General features: G+C 35.7%; 1 protein-coding gene across 1 annotated transcript; it reads left to right on the top strand.

Moving 5' to 3' along the window:
• The first annotated feature begins 87 nt into the window (after window positions 1-87).
• LOC110106654 (coenzyme Q-binding protein COQ10 homolog, mitochondrial) lies at window positions 88-24,992 on the top strand. The gene is made up of 4 exons (XM_020836610.2): window positions 88-618; window positions 1,349-1,544; window positions 13,619-13,750; window positions 24,545-24,992. The coding sequence occupies exons 1-4, from the start codon at window positions 308-310 to the stop codon at window positions 24,680-24,682; spliced, it is 777 nt and encodes a 258-aa protein (XP_020692269.1). The 5' UTR covers window positions 88-307; the 3' UTR covers window positions 24,683-24,992.
• The last annotated feature ends 1,442 nt before the right edge of the window (window positions 24,993-26,434 follow it).

The following is a 26,434-nucleotide window of genomic DNA, read 5'->3' as shown; positions in this document are numbered from 1 at the left end:
GTAGGATCTATTTCCACGAACTTGACGCCCATACGGAAAGACATCATCGCCACGTGGCGTCGTCAACATCGTCCCGATTACCCGTAGTCGACGTCCGCACACATTTTGTCTATCTGTTCTTTGTTCTCCTCAACCTCCGGAGCTGCATCAACCGCCGAATCTTCTCTCAATCCCTACAAATCTAATTCTGGACTCTAACTTTGAATTCTCCCTCCCTTCTAGTTTTTTCCTTTTGATCCAATTGACTATCAGGGATTTTTAGAAAGTAGGGCTCATTTAGGGTTTTCGTGGCGTTCAAAATCAAACGATGTCGCCGATTAAGTCTTCGGCGAAGACCCTGTCGAGGCTTTTGGGGCGGCGATGCTCGTCGGTATTGGCTGGTAAATCGTGCGGAGAAAGCGCGAAGTGGCCAGAGCGACCTGTATCGGTTCGATGGATAAATGTTGCTGCGCAAATTGGCAACCCGGTTTCCCGTGCATTGGGGGATAGTAGGATGGGCAGAGGCTCATCTATTGGAAGATTTTCATGCGGTGCTCAGTCGAGATGGTTCCTAGGCGTTGGAGACGGTGAAGAAGGCGATGTACTGGGCAAGTCGCATCAGGAACGGGTTGTGATGGGGTATGTTCGAATGTTAGTATTGGTTTGCATCAAGCTCGTTTAATTGTTTCTATTGATTTGTCTAATGCATTTTAAGAAAGATCGAGCTTTGTTTGTTGTTGTGGTTCATATGTGCGTTGAATACATAGTTATGTAAATTTGAAAACTAGTGTATATGCGTAGTTTTGGTACATTCATGAGTTTGTCTTTTTGGATAAATTATTAAATACGGATGAGCTATCGTTGTTGTTGGGATTCATCAGTGGCAGTTTGCTGATGTTGGGAATTTTTTAATTCCCCATGTAAGACATTGGCTGAATTATGTGGCTCTTGCCATCAAAATGTTGTTTGACCATCATATCTTATATATTGAAGAATGCATGCAGATGGAAAGCTTCATGGATTAAAATTTAATCACTTCAAGCACTTCTTGTGCAAATGATGCTTAGAAAACTTTATGTAGAGTCATCCAAAATTGGCATTCTAGAATTTTTACACCATGTGAGTCCCAGGGAACTATGGAGTATACTAGGAGAGATTTTATTATTGGTTCCATTAAAAGGTTGTTGGGTCATTCAAAAGTTGATTGATGCACAAGAGCATTACTTATACATCTAAATATATCATTTTTTGAAGTTCCTATAGCATCATATATGCTATCTTTTTGAGTAAGCGCATACAAATCATCTATGAACCAACTGGTTTCTCATAGTTTATTCGGATGATGCTAATTGGTATATGCAATGAATAGGTACACTCAGGAGCAACTTTTTAATGTTGTTGCAGCTGTTGATTTGTATGAAGACTTTCTTCCATGGTGCCAACGCTCTAGGATTATTAGGCGAAACAATGATGGATCTATGGATGCTGAACTAGAGATTGGTTTTAAATTTTTGGTTGAAAGTTATGTGTCGCATGTGGAACTTCGGAAACCAACCTACATAAAGGTTAGCAATCTCTCATTTGCGTTTTTATGGAGTTTATTATGTTTCAAATATGCATATACACACCTATTTATAGGTTAATGCATTACACAAAACTTCATTTGTTCAATTAGTGCACAAGTCACTGCTATCATCATCATGAATGTCTCTCAACTATTTGTGGTTGGCTTTATGGATCTTCATTTTTCGTATGTTCATATTGAGTGTTGCAATCATTTTGCTCAATTTCTATCAATACTATATTTGATCCATCCATTTACTTAACCTAATTTGTATTAATTAATTTTACCATCCCATGGTGCATCTTCTACTCTTTTTGGAGCTTGCACAAAAAATCTAATTATGTTTTTTCATCACCTTATCTATAATAAATTCTACTCACATAGTATTTCTAATATAGTCCTTAGTATTTCTAATATAGTCCTTTATCAATCTGTCTTTCATAATTTTGATACCATCTATTAGTACTGAAGCCTCTAGGGCATTCTTTTATTCAGCTTGCAATTGAAAATATTTTGGGTATACATTGTTAGGAGATTATTTGCACTTCAAATTTGATGCTCATTTCTCGACGGAAGTCCTAGATGTAAGCAAGTAGTTATACCTCGTGTTATATCAATATCTTTGATCTTAATTCCAATTTTGTTTATATTGGCTTTAGATCGAAGGACTTGCTTGAAACTCATAGAATCATGGAAATATGCATCAACTAATAAATCTTTATGATCTCCATTCTGAATAGAACCCATAATTGTAAGTTTCAAGTTTAATGTCATTATAATCAATGCCGTTATTACTTGATGGTTGCACTCCAACATATAACTATCATTCCTAACTATTCTATTTTGTGAACACAACATTTTCTTTGCCATTTTGTATTATAATAACTATCTCAACCAAATCACTTTTATTAGACTGTTTAATCATTTCGATTGCCTTAATGTCAATTGTGATAATTTTGTAGTCTTTGTGTAAAGTTTCATAAATATGATAGCACAATTCAAAATTACCTATTAGCCCATGACAAATTGTCTCAATAATTGTTCTGGCCACGAAAAAAATTGATTACATCTTTTTCATACTTAATAGTTTACTGCTTCACACCAGCATATTTCTTATGGCCTTGGTTCTTGACGCAATTAAAAAATTTGCCAAAATTGAAAGTTAAAAAAAAATCCATTCCTAAAAACCTGCTTAGGCAAAGAAGGAATTCAAGATAGATAAAATTGATACGAAAATAAATGATTAAATTTGAACAATATGACACTCAACCAATGTTTAAAATTGCCTATTCGGGTATTGGGGCGTTTTTCATTCGTGAGGCGAGGCGTAAGCCTCAAAATCAAAAGATTGCATAAACATAAAATGATAAATTTTTTATATACCAATGAGTGAATAATATAAAACATAAAAAAGCATAAGATATAAAGTGAAATCAAAATATCCCAATAATAAGACAACATGAAATATAGTTCAACTCAAAATTCTATCTTTCCAGAATCCCAGTATTCTTTTCATTAACATATAATTCAAATTTCCAAAAAAAAAAAGCAATGACATATCACATAAAAACTCATAAGTCATCAGCACTGTCATCACTAAGGGGTTCTTCATTTGAATCATCATTATGATGAATTGCTCTCTTCCCTTCCTCCTCTCCTATAGAGTCCAATGTCGGGCATTTATTTCAAGATTCTTGTAAGTTTTAATATATATACCGTGAGGCGAGGCGCGCCTCAAGGCGGGCCTCAACCAAGTTGAGGCGCAAGCCTCATAAAAAAACTCGAGGCATAAGCATCGAGGCGTTTTTTACTGGAATTGCGCAAAGGCGGGCCTCAAGGCGAGCCTCATATTGCGCAATTTTAAACCATGCACTCAACACAAAAAATGAAATTCTACAATTTGCTGTCTACAACTTTATAACAAAATTTCAACCTGATGTTTATTCTATCTTAAATAATAATGAATGACATGAAAAATTATGAAAAGTGCATATATAAATTAAGTCCAAAATATGAATATCATCTAAGGAAGTTAAAATTATATCATTCCAATATAGTTTAAAATCACTAAAGGAAATTTTAAATGAAATGCAAATATAGTGCTCTTTGGAGTGTATTGAATTTTTCTTCAAATGCGTGGGAGTTTTTAAATAAAAGGCTACAACAGTGCTCTCTAGAGTATTAAATTTTTCTTTAAATGCATGAAAATAAAGAAAATAACGGGGTAACCCATGATTGAGGCCCACTTCCTTGCTTTCAATTCATGAAATCCATTCCTAAATCCTCTCTATTCAAAACATAAAATATAAAAAAATGATGAATTTAGAAAACCGGGTGGGGGGGGGGACTATTTAAGGAGGTCTTGGGCAACAACTTAAGCCCTTGAGTCTTAGAGTGGGGGTGTTCTGCAGTCATTAAGTTTTAAAGGTCTTAAGTTGTGTGTTTGGGAATTTTTAGGTTGGAGAGGCTTAGCTCCTATGAAAGATTTCATCTCGCGTGTGGGACAGAGTGTTATGACAAGGTTTTGAGAGTTCATGCCTATAATTGAGTAAGGAGGTTTGGGGCGATAACTTATGTCATGAAGTCTTAGAGTGGGGGAGGTTTGGAGTCATTGAGCTTTGAAGGTCTAAAGTTGTGTGTTTGGGAATTTTGAGGTGGAGAGGGTTGGCTCCCATGAAGGGTTACATGCAGCGTGTGGGAGAGTGAGTTCGGGCGTATAATAGAGTAAGGAGGTTGGGGTGATAACTTAAACTTTGGAGTCTAAGAGTGGGGTTGGTTTGGAGTCAAGAGCTTTGATGGTCTGAAGTTGCGTGTTTGGAAATTCTGAGGTTGGAGAGGGTTGGCTCCTATGAAAGGTTCCATGTCGTGTGTGGGAGAGGGAGTTCAAGCAAGATTTTGAGTGTTCAGGCCTCATAGAGTTGTTGATGAGAGTGGTGAATTTGATCTATTAAAGAAAATTGGGTGTTATGTAAGTAAATATTAGATTTTATATGTTAGATATATAAATAAAGAAGTTTTTAGTAGTTAGGTTTAAATCCTCTATAAAGAAATATGTTGGTGGGAAGTATAAAACTGTTAAGCTTTTACAATTCATAATCAGTTTTTTTTTATGCTGTGAGTAGTAAATGAAATAATGTCATTGGTTATGAGGCAATAATTTTAAATTATACTATCATATCTATGGAATATCACCCAAATATTATAAGCTTATTACAAGTGATATTTAGGTGATGGAAACAAGTAAATAGTTTAAAGCAAGTGGTCGGGTTGAGGTAGTTGTTATAATACTAGATGACAAAGTTGATGTTAAAAATCCATCATCATTGCCTCTACCAATGCCAATGACATATCGTTCGGAGGAGCCTATCTTATTTTTTATTTGCATCGACCTCCACAATCATCTTGTTAATAAGATACTTGATAACATCTAGTAGTGCCTAGTGAGTCATGTTTATAAGATCTCAATCTCGCTCTCCATTGCTTTTTCCCCCTCGAGCCTTCTCATTTGTGAGAAGATCTGACATCCCCCTATTGCGAGTCTTGTAAGCTGTCAATTCTGTCTATTAGAGCACGCGATAACCCTCGACGTGGAAGTATGATTTTCTTCCAAGTTAGATTTTTTTTTTTTTTAAGTTTAAATTACTTTGTTCTATTAACTATGTTTTTCAAAAGGTTTATGCTTTATTATTAATTTGGTAGGTCAAAATAAAATATGTAAATAGGAAGGGCCCAACATGAAAGTATGCCTTGGAGTCTTAGAGTCTTAGGGGCAATGATGTAAGGAGGTATGGAGCATCAACTTAAGCTCTAGAGTCTTAGAGTTGGGGTGGTTTGGATTCATCAAGCTTTGAAGGTTTGAAGTTGTGTGTTTGAGTGATATTTAGGTGATTGAAATAATTAAATAGTCTAAAGGAAGTGGCCGTGTTGAGGTAGTTGTTATAATATAAGATGACAAAGTTGATGTTAAAAATCCATCATCATTGCCTCTACCAATGCTAATGCATATTGTTCGGAGGAGCCTAACTTTTTTTTTCTTAGCATCTACCTCAACAGTCATCTTGTTAATGAGATACTTGACAACACCTAGTAGTGAGTCATCTTTATAAAATCTCATTCTGGCTCACCATTGCTTTTGCCCCCTTAAGCCTTCTCATTTGTGAGAGGATCTGACATCTCCATGCTGTGAGTCTTGTAAGCTGTTAGTCCTATCTATTAATCTATGAGAGCAAACGACAACCATTGATGTGAAGTATGATTTTTTTTAAAGTTTAAATTAAATTTTGCTTTTTAACTATGCTTTTCAAATGATTTATGCTTCATTATTAATTTGGAGGAAAAAATAGAAAATATATGAAGGAAATCCTTTTTCATATGTAAATATGAAGGAACCAACATGGAAGATGCATTGGAGTCTTAGAGTCTTAAAGTCTTAGGGTCAACAGTGTAAAGAGGTTTGGATCAACCACTTAAGCTCTTTAGTCTTAGAGTGGGGGTGGTTTGGAGTCATCGAGCTTTGAAGGTCTAAAGTTGCGTGTTTGAAAATTTTGAGTTTGGAGATGGTTGGCTCCTATGAAAGGTTCCATGCCGCATGTGAGATAGAGAGTTCGAGTGAGATTTTGGAGTTTAGGATTTGAATAGAGTTGTTGACAAGAGTGGTGAAGATCTATTAAAGAAATTTTAGTTTTATATAAATATTGGATTTTAGGTCTTAGACATGTAAATACATAAGTTTTTAGTGGTTGGGGTGTAAATCCTCTATAAAGAAATGTGATGGTGGGAAGTATAAAATTATCAAGCTTAAAAAAATACAATTTTTTTTTGTATTGTGAGTAGTAAATGAAATAATATGCCATTGGTTATGAGGCCATGATTTTATATTATGCTATCATATTTATGAACATCACCCATACATTGTTTAAAATTACGCAATATGAAGGTCACCTTGAGGCTTGCCTTAACGCAATTCAAGTGAAAAATGCCTCGAGGCTTATGCCTCGAGTTTTTTTATGAGGTTTACGCCTCAGCTTGACTGAGGCCCACCTTGAGGCATGGCGCGCCTCAACTAATATATATATATATATATATTAAAACTTATCTAAATCATAAATTAAAGCCCCTAATTAAGAAAGAAGGAATTTGAAGCTGAACTTAATGCTATATGATACTGTTACGTTATTCCTATATTTCATATTATTTTGTTCTTGTAATATTTGGATTTCAATTCTATTTCACGTAATTTATCATTTGTCACTTTACTTATTTTGCAATTTTTGTTTCATATGTATGTCAATTTGTTATTTCATAGTTCAATAAAAAGTTAATATGTTATTATTTAACATATTATTTGAGTATTATATAAAAATTACGTTTAATTTTTTATTTTCACTTTATACAATTTTTGGATTTTGTGGCTTAGCCTCAAAACGCCTTGAGGCTTACGTCTAACCTCATGAAATAAAAACGCCTCAATACCCAATTGTGCATTTTTAAACCTTGCACCCATATATTATAATTTTATCACAAGTTATAATTAGGTGATGAAATGGTCTAAAGGAGGTTTTCAGGCTAAGTTAGTTGATATAATACAAGATGACAAAAATGGTGTTAAAAATCCATCATCATTGCCTCTACCAACGCCAATGACGTATCATTCGGAGGAGCCTAGCCCATTTTTTCTTAGCATTTACCTCCACAGTCATCTTTTTAATGAGATACTTGACAACACCTAGTAGTGAGTCATGTCTATAAGATCTCAATCTGGCTCTCCATGGCTTACGCCTAGCCTCATGAAAGAAAAATGCCTCAATACAATTATTTTTAAACCTTGCACCCATATACTATAAACTTATCACAAGTTATAATTAGGTGATGGAAATAATTAAATGATCTAAAGGAGGTTGTCAGGCTATGTTAGTTGATATAATACAAGATGACAAAGATGGTGTTAAAAATCCATCATCATTGCCTCTACCAACGCCAATGACGTATCGTTCGGAGGAGCCTAGCCCATTTTTTCTTAGCATCTGCCTCCACAGTCATCTTTTTAATGAGATACTTGACAACAGCTAGTAGTGAGTCATGTCTATAAAATCTCAATCTGGCTCTCCATGGCTTTGCCCTCCCCTTGAGCCTTCTCATTTGTGAGAGGATCTAACATCCCCTTGCTGTGAGTCTTGTAAGCTGTCAGTCTTGTCTTTGAGAGCATATGACAGCCCTTGATGTGGAAGTATGATTTTCTTCCAAGTTAGATTTTCTTAAAAGTTTAAATTAATTTGTGCTTTTTAACTGCCCTTATCAAATGATTTGTGCTTTATTATTAATTTGGTGGAAAATAATAGAAAATATTTGAAAACAATCATTCTTCATATGTAAACAGAAAGGCCCCAACATACAAGTATCCTAAGGACTCTTAGCGAAATAATGCAAGGAGGTCTGGAGGGACAAACTTAAGCTTTGGAGTCTTAGAGTGGGGGTGCTCATGAGTCATTGAACTTTGAAGGTTTGAAGTTGAGTGTTTGAGAATTTTGAGGTTAGAGAAGGTTGACTCCTATGAAAGCTTCCATGCGACATGTGGGAGAGAGAGTTTGGGCAAGATTTTGAGAGTTCAGGCCAAGAATAGAGTTTTTGATGGGAGTGGTGAATATGAGCTATTAAAGAAATTTGGGTGTTATATAAGTAAATATTGATTTTAGGTGTTAGACATATAAATAAAGAAGTTTTTAGTGGATAAGGTGTAAATCCCCTATAATGAAATATGATGGTGGGAAGTATAAAACTAGTAAAGCTTAAAAAATATATAATCATTTTTTTTTTGTGTTGTGGGCAGTAAATGAAATAATATGCCATTGGTTAAAAGGCCATGATTTTAAATTATACTTTCATATTTATGGAACATCACCCAAATACTATAAGCTTATCACAAGTAATATTTAGTTGATGGAAATAATTAAATAGTCTAAAGGAGATGGTTGTTATAATACAAGATGACAAAGATGATGAACATCATTGCCTTTACCTACACCAATGATGTATCAATCGAAGGAGCCTATCCTTTTTTTTCTTAGCGTCTACCTCCACAGTCATGTTGTTAATAAGATACTTGACAACACCCAGTAGTGAGTCATGTCTTAAGACCTCAATCTTGCTCTCCATTGCTTTTGCCCCCTCGAACCTTCTCATTTGTGAGAGAACCTACATCCCCCTGTTGTGAGTCTTGTAAACTGTTAGTCTTGTCTATGTGAGAGGACGAGAACCCTTGATGTGGGAGTATGATTTTCTTCCAAGTTAGATTTTTTTTTTCTTTTAAATTTAAATTAATTTGGTGGAACAAAATGGAAAATATCTAAAGGCACTTCTTCATATGTAAACAGGAAAGACCCAACATGATAATATGCGTTCTTCCCAATGAGAAAAACATGAATGTTATGAAGTGTATATCTCGCAAGATAATGAATGGTATAATAAAAAGATATAAGTTCTTGTTGGGGGTGGGAGATTAATGCCAGAATTTGTCCCTATCCTCACCACATGAAAGTTGAAATCCAGGAGCACATAAGCAAAATGAACTAAAAGAGCAAATCAATCATTTTTCACATTTGATGATGATTGTTTTGGTAATCATGATCTCATGTTATTGGGGCTACATAAGGAAGTCAAAGTTTCTACATCTACCACTAAATTGAGAGGTCCAAAGGAAAATATGATTTTTGGGCACATATACCACTTATCAAAATGAGAAGGATAGGATAAATACAAAATGAGATAGTAGCTACAAGCAATGTTTAAAATTGCGTAATCGGATATTGAGGCATTTTTCGTTCATGAGGCGAGGCGTAAGCCTCAAGGCATTTTGAGGCGTAAGCCTCAAAATCAAAAGATTGCGTAAACATAAAATGATAAATTTTTTATATACTAATGAGCAAAAAATATAAAACATAAAAAGGCACAAGTTATGAAGTGAAATCAAAATATCCCAATAATAAAACAATATGAAATATAGTTCAACTCAAATTCTTTCCAAAATCACAATATTATTTTCATTAACATATAATTCCAAAAACAAATTGCAATGCATACAACAATATGCCGGGCAGCCGGGGGTCCAAGGGGGTGCTGCCCCTGACGGGGTTCGACATAGTGGTACCGAGCATGTACCTAGTGATACCGAGCATGTACCTAGTAGTACTGAGCATATATTTAGTGGTACAAAGCATTGTTGTAGCGAATGGTACCGGGCATTGCCGAGCAGTGCCGAACATGTACCTAGCGATACCGAGCGATATCAAGCGGTACCAAGCAGACATACCAATTATGGAACCTTATTAGGTTAGGGCTTTTTTAAAATTTTAAGAGGCGGACGCCTCTAAAACATGAGGCGAGCCTCAAGGCGCGCCTCAGTGAACATGAAGCATACGCCTCAATGCCAGCTCCCATTGCGTAGGCTTTGAGGCTTAAAAGTCTGAAATTGCGCTGAGGCGCGCCTCTTATTGCGCAATTTTAAACCATGGCTACAAGGAAGGAAATGAGAGATAAGACAACTCTAACCTTCGTAATGATGTTGGAATCACCTTTAATTTAATAAATTATAAAAACTTTCTAGTAGTGGTGGAGGCATTTGGATAATTTGGTTTTATAATAAAATCTCCTAGTTATTATGGGTTTGATTTCTTTTGTTGCATATAGCATGGGAATACACATAAAAGTTATTTCAACCTCTTATAAAAGATTTTTTATGGTCGAACTTTTGTGGTTGATAGTTGGATCTTGGATGAACTTCTAAGTAGATTGTTCAAGTGGACTTGCATTTATAAAATCGGTTGATACTATGCTCATACTTTAACAATGCCGTGTAAGTGTTTGAGCCGTTGAGCAATTATATTGATTAATTATGGCCACAATGTTATTTAAGCTGCCATTGATAATGCCTCAAAGAATGTTTAGTTAATAAGAGTTTAAGTTAACATTTCTTTATTTTGTCTATTTGATTTATGTACTTTTTATTTTATAAATACTTATGTTTTTGATATTCACTATTCTTTTCTATCTTAAGTCTTAATGCTTCATAAGTAGGTACTCACTCGAGAAGTATCACACATTTATTGGACTCCTTGTGTTGCATAATATATAATTGATTATTGTAGACATTTTTAATGTTAAAAAATTAAAGGGTATGTTTGAAAAGGCAGCAACAATGTATAGTTTCGTTTATACATGGTCGAAGTTGATTGATTTTCCTAAGAAGATGCATCAATTACAGGTCACTCGTTAATCCTTTGATGGCTCATTTTGCTACAAATTTCTCCTTTGATTGCTCATTTTGCTACAACGTTCTTGGCATTGAAAAGATTTCACATTGGAAAGGGATGTTAACTTGTGAAGATTGTGGCCTTGAGCACTTGCACAAAGGAATTACAAGCTAGTGAAACTTATCAAATCATCATGGTCTATTTAGAATAATTTGTATTATGGTTTAAAAGTGGATGGCCCTTTGTTGAAAGTCCTTAACTTGGTAGATGTTGAGAAAAAGCTTCCTTTGGGTTACATGACTGAGGTAAGGAATGGAACCAAGGAGGCAACACGTACATCTTATAATGACAAGGAAGAAGAGCATCAAGAGCTTCTTGAAATGATTGATATAAGATGGGAAGTTCAACTCCATCTCTCTTTGAATCATGTTTGATCATTTTTTAAAATTGCAATACTACTATATCAATCGAACAATGATAGGTGATTTAGAAATTATGGATCTTTTGTATACATGCATAACAAGAATGATTTTTGATAGAGAAGAAGAGAAATTAAGTGATGAGTTGCATGTAGGGGTATCAAAATGGGTTTTCGGGTTATGTTCGGGTCGAATCCTAAATTGATCCACCATTATTTGACACGATCCGAACCCGACCAATTTTTGAAAACTAGTTAGAAAGTGGGACTCAAACCCGACTCGGTTTAGACTCGGGTCAACCCGACATGACTCGCCAACCTGGGTCTGAAGGATTTCAAGATTTCAAATTAAAGTTAAATTCTCACCTTTTGAATCACCCTCATTCTCACCTCCTTCGGCTTTCTATTCTTTGATCTCTTCAGTATGAGTGGAAGGAATCTCTCGCCCGAGTTCAGCCTTCTTCTGGCCAATGACATCATCGTTCTCCTCCTTCATGCCCTCATTAACAGATCTATCTTCATGGTCATGAGCACACTCCAAAACATCCCAAGGTTCAATTTTTAGAATTTTATTGGAAGAATAGAAGCTGCTCTCATGAACCATACCTTAGCAAGAGCAAATCAGATCCGTCTCATTCTGCTTGTTTCGCTTCATATGCGATAGCAAAGTAATGTTTCGATTGGGCCCATCAAGTCCTGAGTCGACGCAGTCTTCGCACATGTCGTCGGCATCAGAGAGCTGCTGGTGTTTGGAGCTAAACCCAAGCTTAGAAATTTTTGAGAAAAAAGGGTGAAGAGAAAAAAGGATGGAATGGCGGGAGATTATTGATTGAAGAGGCTTGTGTTCTTGTCTTTGAAGGAGGGGACTTTGCAAATGGCTGTGGAGAGTGAGAGAGAACGAGGGTTAGTGTTTTAGAGGTAGAATGGGAAGGTGGGAGGCTGAGAGAAATCGGGACGATAATAGACAACGCGCGGGTCATTTCGGGTTGACCCGAAACTGACCCAAAACTTCAAACGAGTCAAAAATCGGGACTCGAATCCGACTGTTTTTAAATGGGTTGACCCTAACCCAAAAATTTCGGGTTGGGTTTGGTTAGGTCTTAATGTCATGTTAATTTTTGACAGCCCTAATTGAGCGTCTATAGGAGGAGAAGGGTTCATTATATTTTCATAACTCTGAGACAAAGCTTAAAACAATTATATTTATTAAGTGGATTTAAGTTTTTAATAGAACTGCCTTAATAAACTTTGTTGTAGCTCCATCCAAAAAATAAACTAGTTTAACTGTTTGAGTATGATCGTCTCGAGAATTTAGTCTTTGTGAAATATTATAAAACTTTGATTTGATACTGTAGACATTGTGGCACTATTGAAGTGATTTCTTTAGATGATATTAATGATGCCAAGTTGCCAATGAATGGTTGACTGCGATATTGGATGAGTAGGCTAGTGAGTACGATAATTTGTTGTTTGTTGAAGAAGTTATTACTTGGGGGCATATGGTTAGGTTTAGTCGTGTTTATGAAAATACATATGGTATTTGAAATTCTTTTTAATTAAGGAGTTGTTTGGTTGGCTAAAAAGGAATGCAGCGTAAAAAGAACGTAGTGTAGAAGGAATACTTTGGAGTTGTTTAGACTAGTATAAAAGAAATGCATGAGATTACTTTTTTTGGTTTGGTTTGAAGTAAAATGAATGCAATGTAAAGTACAAAGAGGGTGTTGATATGTGGTCGACATTAGTGGCGGTGATCAACAGTGGTGGACGTTGGTAGATGTTGACAGCGGCAGATGATGGTGCTCCATGATGGCGGGCGGTGGTGCCCTATGGAGGTGGCCGACAATTAGCAGTTGACGCATGACGGCAGCCAACGACAACAATTGCAATGAATTTCCAGTGTTTTAGGAACTCACCAAAATATGAGAAATTCCAAATACACCAAAAATGAATTAGAGGTTGAATTTTGAATGCATCAAAATTTTACACTGCATTTGTTTTATACACTAATATTGTCAAAACCCTTGCATTTTGAATACTTTACACTCCTTTTACATTGAACCAAACGGTCCAAACAACCCCTAAAAGAAAAGAAATATGTATCTACTTAGGAGTAGAAGTTTGTCCTCTGCTATAGGGCTCTAAGCCATTGATTTTTTTTTTTTCGTGTTGCTACCATAGATTTGAAACGTAGCCGTGATTCTATTAGTTTTTAACATAGTTATGTGTTGGATTTCAAACTGTTGGGTAAAGTGATGATCTCATAATAGTGCCAACATTGCTAACATTCTGTTTTTCTCATTTGACTTCATTGTTTTGATTGATTGGAATTTTTCTAACAAGAATGTAAAAGCTACAAATATGGTGCACTATGGCAATCTCTGCTTGATTATAATATTGCTGGTGCTTTTTCAGACAACAGCATTGGACACTGGACTATTTGACCATTTAATTAATATTTGGGAATTTAATCCTGGCCCTGTTCCTGGGACTTGTGACCTACATTTTTTGGTGGATTTTAAGTTCCAATCTCCACTGTATCGCCAGGTGGGTTTTCCTAACTTAATTTTCATTACTTCTATTTATTTGCAGCTTTTGTTAATAGTAAAACATTTCCTCAGAAGTTTATTTTTACATTTTGATTATGGTACTTTTTGAATACTGAGAGTACAAACTCAAGTATTCATTAAACTTGTTGTAATTTTTTCTTGTTGTGATGCTTTCTTGTGCAGCAACTCATTTGATGTGTTAGAGTGCTTGAAAGTGACAAACTTTCTACACTAAGAACTGCACCAAAAATCACCTTTAATGTTTATCTTCTGTCAAATGTTTTTTTTTGGTTAAATATTTATTTTATTTGCATTAAATTTAGTTCTAATGCTGCAGCTCTACTCATTATGTTCTTCTTTATTTTTAATTTAACCTCCTGATATGAATTATGATGTAGTAAGAGAGATTATGTCTACTTGATATTGCTATTCTCTCAGTAAGATATATTGTCTCCATGCTTAACTTTTTATTTCTTCATAATGAGTCTCATATGCCACTTAGGGTTTTTCAGGAGCTTCTCAGAAATAATTAATGTTATGCGATTCCAGAGAAGAAATTTTCTGTAGTTGTCTCTATTACATGAAACAAAATATCTATTTTGCTAATTGTATTAAAATGCTCTTTCTAGTTTGACATACTAACTGCTACATTTCTTTTTGGGTTATTTTTGTTGCTAGACTATGAACGTCAAAATGGCCTCTTACTCTTATAAATAGAATCTTTTTTTTTTTAAATTAAAGATGGGAATTAGGTAAGAGGGAGGAGAGGTACCTATGGTTGGGTTTGGTTCATTGGTGGGTATCTGTCACAACTGATCGTTGTTGTATATTATCGTTTTTCTGGTTTTGGGATTTTGTTTGTGTCCTGTTCAAAGTTGAATTGACTATATGCTATAACTGAAGGATTCTAAAGTTGGGAAAAATATTATATTGAGAGGCAATTGAGTTCACTGAGTAATGCACCGATAAGTTCATGGAAGGAATTTAGCATTTAGCGTTTAATTATGATATTTTTGCTGATTGAATTTGAGTGGTGAAATAGGGAAACTTAGTTTTATTTTATGCTGAATGCTAGTTTCATGATAATTTCATCAACATAAACTAGCGGTGGGGAGAATATACCTTGAAACCATGTGTTTTATAAATAATGTATGACCTCATTGAATTTGTATGTATTTCACGCTGAGCATTACTTTGGTGATCCTTTTGAACCATGCATGTGGAGATTGCATCTACCCTTATATATATATATATATTAAGATGAAATAACTTTTGTTTTTTATTTGAATCAAATTTCGATTGGACCTCCAATATACTTCTTCCTCAGGTCACAATACATAAGAAGACATTCTTAATCTTGAAATGTTATATCATTCAATCTCTGGTGGTTATTAAAAGACAAGAGAACTCTAAGATGTTCATTTTGGCAACTGGAACAAATATTTCACAATAATAAATCTCATATATTTGGCGTACTTTTTGCTATTAGTCTGATTTTATACCTTTCTAATGAACTATCAGATTTATATTTTACAGTAAAACCCCATTTGCATCCCACTGGTTTATTTTCTTTTTATCATTTTATCAATTCTTATGTTTTATTTCTTTGAAAGCATTCGTTTCTTCCCTCGTAATGTTATTCTAATTCACATTATTTAAAGCCTCAAAGACGATAAAGTTCAAAATGGTATGCAGGTTAGTACAAAAGGATTGGTAATTATGGGAAAGTTCTTTGTATAAAAATAAGTGTTAAGGAATATTTAGTGAAAATCTGTATACCTTTAATAGTGGACTTAATGGTTTCCTTAACTGATTTAGTGTTTTGGATTGATTCAATTGATTGGACTTGTATAGATTGAGATTTCTTTGTTTTTGCGTAAACCTATCATGGTTGAGTAAGACGTGGTTGTAATATAAACTTGACTTTGGTAAGGTTGTCTAGTTCTAAAATGAGTTTTTTATTGGGATGAGGGCTAAGAAGGATTATCTAGGGGAAAAATCCCATTTGTGAATGATATTTCTTCCTAGGATAAGTAGTAACAAAGTAGTGATCTTTTTCATTGAATATCACATCAATGAACTCATATACTTTTATTTGGAGGGAATTATAGCATTTGTACCATTTTTTGTGTTGGATAATAGCCATTAAAAACAAATTTAATTGCTTGAGGATGAAGTTTTCTTACATTTTGGGTAGGGGTGTCAAATTTTGACATGACCCAAACCCGACCCAAAAAATCCGGGTTTGGGTTGACCTGATAAAGAAATGGGTCAGGTTCGGGTCCTATTTTTTGACCCATTTATAGTTCGGGTCGGGTTTGGGTCAACCTGACAACCCGAGTTTGACCCGAATTGACCGGCTATCAGCTGCCAGCCCTTCGTCCTTCTCCGATCGCGCTGTTGCTGCTTAGCTGATGTATTTGCACGCCGACCTACGCCCCTAAAGGGCCTTACTCAGACCGGCAGATCCCCATCACTCGCAGCCCCGCAGAATGCCTCGCCTGCACTCGGACCGTTGGACAACAGTCATGGCACTCGTGCTCGACCAATTTCCAGTCGACCTCGATGGCTAGTGCTAGACGTACTGCCGACTCGTGCTCAACGGAACCGCAAGCCTGCACTCGCACTAGAGTAGTCAACCTCGACGGAACCTAAACCCTATTCCAAGTTCACGGGTTGAGTGTGGTCAACCTGTAACTCATGCGAGTCGGGTCCGGGTTGAAAATCTCGACCCATTTTTAAAACCAGGTTGGGTTCGTGTCAACCCGTTTATGCCCGGGTCAACTCGGGTTGGACCCAAACCCGACCTATATACCTGAATTGACTTGCCAAATTTTGGGAATGTGTATTAATAAGGATAACACCTCCAAATATTTTGGAAATGAAGTTGTTTGAAAAATTAAAATGGGAACTGATTTTTTTTTTTTTTAATGATTTGTGTATGGCTCTTGACCCTAAGAATCTTTGTTGGTAACTAGTTTTGATGTGGGTGGATGTTAAAACTTCTTTCCTCAATTTTATTTTGGAATTAAAAAAAAAAAGAAGAAGAGCCATTTTGATAGCAAGTAGGTGGCCATTCTTTTGTTCGCTAGTCTATTTTGTTGGGGTGTATTATCATTTGAGGACTCATATTTTATTTCTTTTACTTGATTGTATGAGGACAATCAATGGTTTAAGTAGTATTTAGTATTGTCGGATCTGACTCTTTTAATTTCAACATCAAATTAATTTTTGATCATATTGAAAAAGATGGGGAACGAAATGAGCATATATGTGAAAAGGTTGGAGTAGCTCCAGTGAAAGATAAGATTAGAGAGAGTCCCTTAGATGGTTTGGTCACATGAAACGGAGGCCTTCTGATGACCCGGTTAGGAAAGTTGAGGTATTAGATTTGACTTATGTTAAGAAAGGTAGAGGTAGACCTAAAAAGACTTGTTTAGAAAATATTAGAAATGATCTTTCTTTTTAGATTTAAATGAGAATTTGACTTTTAACAGGGCACAATGGAGAAAAAAGATTCATGTAGCCGACCCCACGTAGTGGGACAAATGCTTGATGATGTTGTTGTTGTTGTATTGAAAAAGATGGGGAAGATGATACTAGTAAAAAGATTCATGACATGGGTGTAATGATTGATAAAGGATACAAATTACCTTATAAATGTTAGGTGTAGAGGATGATTTTTAGATGCCACTATAAAGGAGAGAAAAATGAATAATGTATATTGCATCACTCATGGGAATTTATTAAGATTTTGTTTTATTAGTTCACAAACATCACTATGAAATTCTCCGATTTTGATTTTTTTAAATAAGGAAGAAAATATAATTTTGAGAACAATAGAAGATAGGTGGTCGCAGTGCAAGTGTTGAAGTAAGATTTTTTTTTTCTTTATTGGATTTAAATATTTCTGAGATAAAAGCCAATTTTGAAGATTGTATGTAGTTTTTTGGATCATTGGATTCCTCATGGTGGTGGAGGTCATCTCTTTTTTGAGCAAGCTCAATCATCCTCTTTGTGTCCAATTTTTGAATGACAAAATGAAAGATAAAGCATAATATTGCACTTAGAATCTGTAGATAGCTTTCAAATGAATCACATAATGATAAATAATTTAGGTGTATGGAGGACATTTTAGAGTGTCAGAGATTTATTTATAAGAGTATCTTCTTAATTGGCTATAGTCGTTGAAAATCCATTAATCATTATTTTTTTGTTTGTTGTTATTATTAGGACAAGAAGTATATGAAAATTTTTGAGATGAGTGGGCATATGATCTAGAGCTCCTGAATCAATAATTCAAGAATTAGAAATGAGCATCTCTGAGATTTTGAAGGCATGAGAAGAGAAGATTTGCTTGAGCATGCTAAAATATTTACCTATTGTAGATGATTTTTTAGGCGTTCCTAGCAAACCTTTTTTATTTTACTAGGCCTTGTAATTGATAATTTTTTTCTTCCTTTTAAGAAATTGCGAACCAATAATGATCTTAGATAGTTCTTTTCATTTAACTTCTATGGTGAATGGATGTTTTGCAAATCTCCCATTGGATTTAGATTACATCTTTCAATTTCAAGATAACTTGAGACCAAGGATGCGCGTTGATATCGTTATTGTTTTCTATGGAGAGGGAAACTATGATTCTTTTCACAGGGAAAAAACAAGTAAATAAATGCGATAATAGGATAATAATGAAGAATGCAACAATGAGACCAATTTATGCGATGTAACTATGAATGCTGCAATAATGGGAAATGTTTGCGGCAATGTAATGATGAAGGCTACATAGAAAAAGAGGAGAAAAAGAAGAAAGTTTAGCAATACATGCAGTAAGATCGTGGGAATGCAACGATGAAGATTGTTGTAATTGAAATATAAGGCAGAGCAAAAGCTTAGGGCTCTTATACCTTGAAAAAAATGGGAGAGAATCAATTGAAATTTGTTCAAGTATTTTTCTGGTATCTATACAACCATGTGATCCCTTTTAATCGGAAACATACAAAATTAGATAGTAATAATTATAAAATAATTACAATAGTTCACGAATTGATGAGTAGGCAGAGCAATAATTATAGAGTATAATGTGGGCTCCAAAAATTCGGCCCCAACCTCTGTCCGCTGATTGCTTTTTCTTCTTTGGCGAGGGAGTTTTAATGGATTAAGTTCCGTGGTAAAATTTGGAAGGCGGATGGGTTTGTAGATAAGACACTACCCAAAGATTTCGCCTCATTTTGCGAGGAATTTATGATCTGAGTTCTGGTTTCCTATAGGCGCAATCCCCTATAGTTAATTACCCCTCCCGGTAACGAGAAAGAACTTTCGATCAAGGCTAATCGTCGATCAGATACATTATATCCTTAGATATGTAGTATCAGACATATAATAGCAGCATGGGTATATGATATTGGAAAATTGGAGAGTTTGGCGATTTTATATTTAAAATTAAGAATTTCACCATCATGCACTTAAAGCAGATGGTGAGGGAATGGGTTGCTTCGTCCAAGGGGACCTTATAGACCTGGGGTGATTGTTTGTCTAAAAGGATAAATTTGAATCCACCTTAGCTAACAGAGGGCTTTGTGCCCTATCAATCATATCCTATTGATTCATATCTCAAAGATTTGATGTCACTAAGGAGTGTATTGACTCTGGCCATAATCGGTATTTCCTAGTGTCATTTGGCGGCAAAATCACTCGGTTCAGAGGGCCGCGGGTTATAACTGTTTATCCTGCGATGCCATTTGGCGGCAAAACCGCCGGTTAGAGGACACATACCACGTCCTTATTGATAGGAGTTTGTTTGAAAATGGATCCTAGTGATATTTTCGACTAGGCATTTGGCTCTGTGTGAGCTGAAGTAAATTTTAATTTGTCCACCCAGCGAGCTGTTGCGGAGGGTGGATGGATTTTGCTTTGAGTGGTTGATGATTGAGTTTCAATTTTAAATATTTTGGAATTTGGGATTTTTGGAATTTTCGACTTTGTGGATATTTGAGGTGGCATTTGAAAATGCCTGAAATTAATCCCTCCGGTTGAGATTTTCATTCAATACGGCCATCATCAGGGTGATTTTGAGGTCATTTTCATTTGAAAACATTTTCGTTTTATGGGTGAACCTTGTCAACTCTTTTGAGATGTCAACAGAGGATCATGTCTCGTAGGCTTCATGCATTTATTAGCAAATTTTTATTATTATAGGCCTTAAAGGCCTAATATGAATGTATTAAAACTAATACATCGGTCGTCACAACCGTGTATTTGTTTGAAGGTTCGAACCCTGTCTACTCCTAGTTATCTGCTTAGGAGGATCGGGTTTCATAGGTTTTATACCTTTATAAGCGAATTCTCTTGATTATAGGTATTGAAGGCCTAATATAAATGTATTAAAATAAATACACTGGTCACCATCACCACAACCGTGTATTTATTCAAAGGTTCAAACCCTGTCGACTTCTATTGATCCGTATAAAAGGATCATGTTCGAACCTGAATTCACTTATTGACCCGCGCAGCCTCCCTAGACGTTACGTGTGTACCAATAACACGCTCGCTGGGCCCATACGGGTGTTTGATTACATTTACCCCTTGTGTACCTATGTGTATACATATTACAGTGCATGTGCAGGGGTATTTTAAAATATTTATAGTTGTGCAGGTAATTGCCATTTGAATACACAACATTTCATTTGAGAGCTTATGCACGCCTTATGTCCGTTAGTACGAGTGTTGCGGATCCGGTGGCGGTGTATCTGGATGTCATGAGGCACTTCATCGTCCTGATATTGACTCACATTTTCTCATTCACCGAGGAGGTTCTTCTGGACTTTGAAATCAATGACTGCTGCCTTGAAAAGATCTCCTTTCAAGATTTTTAGTGTAGTAGACTTGTTGTTTATGATATTTGTAGATGCAAGCATTATTTTCTTCTTAAGTACATGATCAAGAAGATATTTTGGAACACCAGGAAGTTTAGATCTAATTTGTTCAAACATCCTTTTCCTTCTGTCAGGGAGTGTCCTTCTTCATACACCGGGTTGCTCTTATACCCGACGTACCTGCAAATCTCGATCATCGCTGTCGTAGGTGATATCTGTACTTGTGTCCACAAGGGTTCATTGTATTTAAAAAAAAAGGGTTCGTTGTATTTACGATACACCCATTGTTGTTATCCACAAGTGGCCACTATGACCTCCTGGGGATATTCGTAGAAGAGCCATTGCTCTTACATCATATCCACCTTTCACCAATCTCAGGTGGGTTTTGATGTACTTGTTTGCAAGCACGAATCTTCCACTATTAATTGACTGTGTTGTCATCTCAATCTACAGACATTGTTGCTTGTGTTGGAGGTTTCTATAATGCATATAGGGGATATCCATGCATTCTGCAACCATTCATCGTTCTTGCGGGTGCAATGCACCTAATCTCGTAGATACTGTTGTTAGAGTCCACTATATTCTTTGTTTGTATGCATTGAGGTCAAATGACGTTAGCACTTGCAACTGTATTTGTTTAAGACTTGTTCAGCAAATCTTGATCATTAACTTGTCATATTCACTATGTATTGTACTCATTTGCTGATGTACTTTCTTGAAATTGGATCATTATTGGTGACAGAGATGTCATTGTATTTCTTCATCCTTGCTCACTTACTTCAGTTGTCTATTTGATCAAACAGATCTTTCTATCGCAAGTCCTTGTGTTCACTTTGAGTTGTATTGCTTGTATGAAGTTTATTTAAATGCAATCATTTCAAGCAAGTTACTTCGAAGTCCACAAGTCCTTGTACATCTGTTAGCATGATTGACATTTGCTTGTATAGTGTTTATTTGGATACAATTGAATGATTAAAATTTGTTTAGATTTTGATTGTTCATTCATCGATCCAAAGTTTGGTTCTATATGCTCCATTTCAACTCAATTTTTTCAGAGCACATATTCATTCAAGTCCAGCTCTTTGTGGTCCACGTTAAGTTCTTTGTAGCTCATTTTCAAGATTAGGTTCTTGTAGTTTCATTGAGTTCAAGTCTGAATGCATCAGTTCAAGTGCTCAAATTCATAGATCCTTGTATTCAACCCGGTTTGAGTTCAAAGTACATGTTCAAGTGCTTATTTAGAGTCTTCTGAAGTCCTTGCAAGTTCAACTGAATAGTCGAATTGATTTGAATTTTGGTTCAAGTTTGATTTTATTTTATTTGGATTTCAACTTTTATTAATCATTTGAGTTTTATTCAGGTTCAAGTCCACAAGTCCATGTTCATTTGAGTCAATATCTTGTCCTTTTGAGTTAAAATTAGGTTCCAGTGTGGTCGTACATTCACCCGAAATTTTAGCAGCTTCGGCGTTTTCCTTGTTTAGGGGAAAACTTCGAGAAATTGGGTCTTCCCACCACGCGCAATAAAGGCGTGTATGGTAGGTGTCCTCAGATGAGGACACCGCGGCCGTGATCTTTCCTCTCACCACGTGCAATAAAGGCGTTTATGGGGTCTTCGGTACCTGTTAAAAAAAAAACAGTTTGCTTTCCCCTCTCTTGAGGGTACTTATGGGTGACCCCGCTTCGCCATAGGTGCCGCACCAGGGTCCCATCCCACCATCGCGCAATAAAGATGTGTATAGGTGGTTTGCTGGTGCGCCACGAACGCCGAAGTAGAGTTTAGGTGATTGCTCGCCTCGTAGTCGTCGGATCGGGTTCCCATCCCATCACGCACAATAAAGGCGTGTGTAGGCGGTTTTCCAGTCCACCGCAAACAGCGAAAGCGAGAGTCTGAGTTTAGGAAAATTCGTACATTCGCGGGTCAACAGGGAAGGCTGGTCGACCGAGGCAAGGCAAGAGAAGCAAGCCCTCTTTTTTATTTATTAATTAATTAATTATAATCATCTCTAATTAGGTATATTTATTAATTATTAATTATAATTACTAAGAATAATTAATTATAATTATTTATATTTAATTAACATAATTAATTATGATTTTTTATAGGAGAGAGAGAGAGAGAGAGAGAGAGAGCCTTCGGAGAGGAGCGAGAGCAGCACGATGGCTTCGTTCTTATGCCCTTTTAACGACGCGAGGTCGTGTGAGGAAACGACGTCGGTTGTGCAAGCGACGTGCGAATTGCATCGAGGACGTGCGACGCTTGCAGCAGGTATGGGATTTTTTCTTTTTTTGTTTTGTTTTGGTATTACGGGTCAACATATAATTCATGTTGTTCATGAATTGATCAGTTGGTAGCAGGGGTCCCACGAATCAATGATGTGCTAATAGAAGAGGAAGGAAAGATGATAGGAGATTTGGTGAGTGTAGATTCTAGCTGGAAGAAATTATGCGGGTATTTCACACAAATGGATCAATACCAATATATTATTTGATAGAAGAATTATCTGAATTTAGCTATGAGTAATGTTAAATCCCAACTAGATGTGTACTTGACCATTTAAATTCCCCATATAAAATAGTTGGAATTTGTACCATTATAATATTACAACTTTTATCTAATTCTCTACAAAGTTGTAAAACTACAGCTACAAATCTCATTAATATTAGCAATCCATCACTAGAAAACTATAATCAGTTTTAGACTGACCAAATTATATAATCTATTTTGGTTGGAAAGTCTTAATCACTCCACAACTAATATAAAAGTAAGGTCGTTATTATATTTAAATGCAGGAAAATCTCCAAGTCCTCAGAATATTCCTGTATGGCCAATTTAGTCCTAGAGTATCACTTTGCCTCATAACTATACTAATGATGAAGAATATATAGAAGCTCTTGTAAAATTTTAGTTTTATCCTACATTTCACCAATCAAAATTGTCCAATATTGACAAGATATCATAAAAAATCTATGTATTTAATTCCAAGCTATTTGGAACTCTCAACAATTTGAAATTGCAAATATCTTAAGCAATTGGAGTCTTTGACCAAATGATGTTAAATTTTTTTGAAAATGCAGGCAGTTTTTATGATCTCAAAAAGAATTGATGGTTTTGATCTTACATTTGAAGGCCATTACATCAAATTTTGATTAGATGGAGAATGCTAATTCTTCTCTTAGGAGGAGAGAAGTCCACCTATAGTACATATAGTGAGAAAGACACTAGCACGCACATATCTCTTGATAATTTGATCTTGTGAATGTTCTTACGCCATTTCTCTTGGAACTTGAAATTTTCTAATGATTTCCAGGTTTATATATTCATATATTTAAAAGAAACAGCAGGTTTGTGTGTGATCTATGCTGCAAAGTACACCATATAAATTTGGTACCTATTTCTTACAAGAACTCCAAGAAAAGTTTGTTGGTTGGTTGCTGCTAGTTTTTTATGAGACTGGGTTAAACACAAAATGGTGTGTTATTTCACAAAGCACATGAGATTGATTGATCTTTGTTCTAATACATTCATTTGCTTATTTATCATTTTAGAATACTTAAAAGCATTGTGTTTAACCTCATTAGCTTGCCATTAACTAGTTTTTCATATCTCTTTCTCAAAAAATGAGAAAGGTCCTTTTTGACTCTCGAGTTGCCTAATGAGCCATGAGGTTCAACAAATTTCATATTTGTAATTTTTTAGATATTGACAAGTCAGTCTCAACGAGTTCAAAGGTTTAAAGATTATATTGAGGAACACATGATGATAACAGCTTTATGGTATTTAAAACAATTAATAACTTTTTTAATCATTGCCTAATTTCCCATCAAGCTTTTGTTTGATCATTCTTCCACGAGCAAATTTAAAATTTTTTGAGCACCAACACTTTAACAAACCTGAAGAATGGCTTTTTGTTGCAGGTTGCTACCATGTTCTTTAAGGAAGTTGTTTCCCGTCTTGTACGTTCCTTCAGTGAGCGCTGCCTCAGAGTATATGGTCCTGGCATTCAGCATCTAGAGAAATCATATGGAGAGGCTGGGAGCTCTCATAGAAGATAAAACCTCCCTAAGAACTTTTTTTATATAAATACGCAAAGCAGAGGGATTTCTGCATTCAGGTTCTACACTGATTTTGATAAGCTTCATGTTTATTTTTTTTATTTAGCTCTCAGGCCACCGCCATATTGTCCTGGCCTGGGATAACTAAACCAAAATATCTCATAGCCTTCTTATTAGCGTCTGTGACATGAAATTTTATTCTTTTTGGTTTTAAAGAGAATCTGAGGCAGGATGTGAAATTTTGGGTACAAGCTGTAAAATGACATTTAGTTGAGAGAAATGAAGACTACCTGGTTGGAAATACTTAGCACATTTTTTTATTATGATCGTTTAAATGATGTAATATGGTTGGTTGAATGATTTGGTTAAAATAAAACCAACATGTTCTGTAAGAATCATTTGAATGGAGAAGGATTCATAGCATAGATTCTAAACTGGTAGTATAAGATAAATGATTAAGCATTTGATGAATGTTTCTTTAAGACGAATAAATATCTGCATACATGGTGCAGAAACTGGTACGAAAATGTTGCAGCTATAATTTAAGGCTTCATTTGGGATTAAGTTTTTTTACTGCTTTGTTTTTTAGACTGCAATCACAATTTTTATTTGTAATTATTTTTTTTGTTGCTTTCAAGAAATTTTTTACAAAGATGCTGCTTTATGTAGCAGCTTTTAAATAAATTATTTTCCCTATAATTAGATTTATAAAAAGCTGCAGCCTTCCCAAAGGGATTCTAAATATTAAAAGCACATGAAGTTTATACTTGGAAGTACTTGTTTGATGGAGCTTTTGCGTGCTGGAGCTCTGCTAGTGTTTCTTTGTTGCCCTAGTCGCTTCGATTTGGTTTCCCCTCTTTCCCCTTCTTCCTCCTTCCTCCTGCTTTGTCATAGGAAAACCCTTACCACTTCCCCCTCATGGATTGCTCATCCCTCATAAATGATTTTCCCCATCTTTTAGGCTCCTCCTCGAAGGACCTTCCCCTATCTTTCATCCCTACTCTTAATGAGGTTGTTCCCTTCTCTAAAGAACATATTATTGCAGGTTTTGAGGACTGGAACTTATCCTTAGTTAGCTATTCTATTGGTTGTAGGATGTACTACAAAGCCTTATTGGCTGTGATCTATAAGAATGAGAAGCTTAAAGGTTCTCTGGAACTCCTCTTATTAAGTGATGGCTTCCTTTTGTTAAAGTTATCGTCCCCTGAGGATTACCAGATGGCCTAGTCTAGTGGAGCATGGTTCTTCCTTGGGAAACCGTTCATCCTGTAGAACTGAAGAAATGGTCTCACCACTTTCCACCCAGCGTGAAAATTTCTCTTACGTTTTGATCTTGCCTAAGATACATGATCTTCCTCTCTCTTGCTAGAATGCATAAGGGATATCGAAAAGTGCTAGCAAAATTGATTGTCCTCTGGCTGTTGAAGCCCTAACAATAGATAACGTAGGCTCACATATGCTCGGGTATATGTCCACGTTATGAATAAATTTTCTTATCATGATACCATCCCTATTTTTGTTGGAGGGTTTGTATGAATCTAAAGATTCAATATGAATGGAAGCCTACTCCCTGTGAAGTTTGTGGTTCTCTTGCTCGCCCGACTGCTTTGTTCCCTTCAAAAGTTGCCGACCCCATCGCTGTGGAACATCAAGCCGTGATAGAAGTAGAAGTATTGTCAACAGAAGGTGCCAAAATTCAGATTCTACCCCAAACAACTCTATCAATCTCCCTAACCAATCTCTACCCTCATC

The sequence above is a fragment of the Dendrobium catenatum genome, unplaced genomic scaffold (genome assembly GCF_001605985.2).
Source record: "Dendrobium catenatum unplaced genomic scaffold, ASM160598v2 fragScaff_scaffold_273, whole genome shotgun sequence".
Lineage (NCBI taxonomy): Eukaryota > Viridiplantae > Streptophyta > Magnoliopsida > Asparagales > Orchidaceae > Dendrobium > Dendrobium catenatum.
This window is presented reverse-complemented; position numbering and strand designations above follow the sequence as displayed.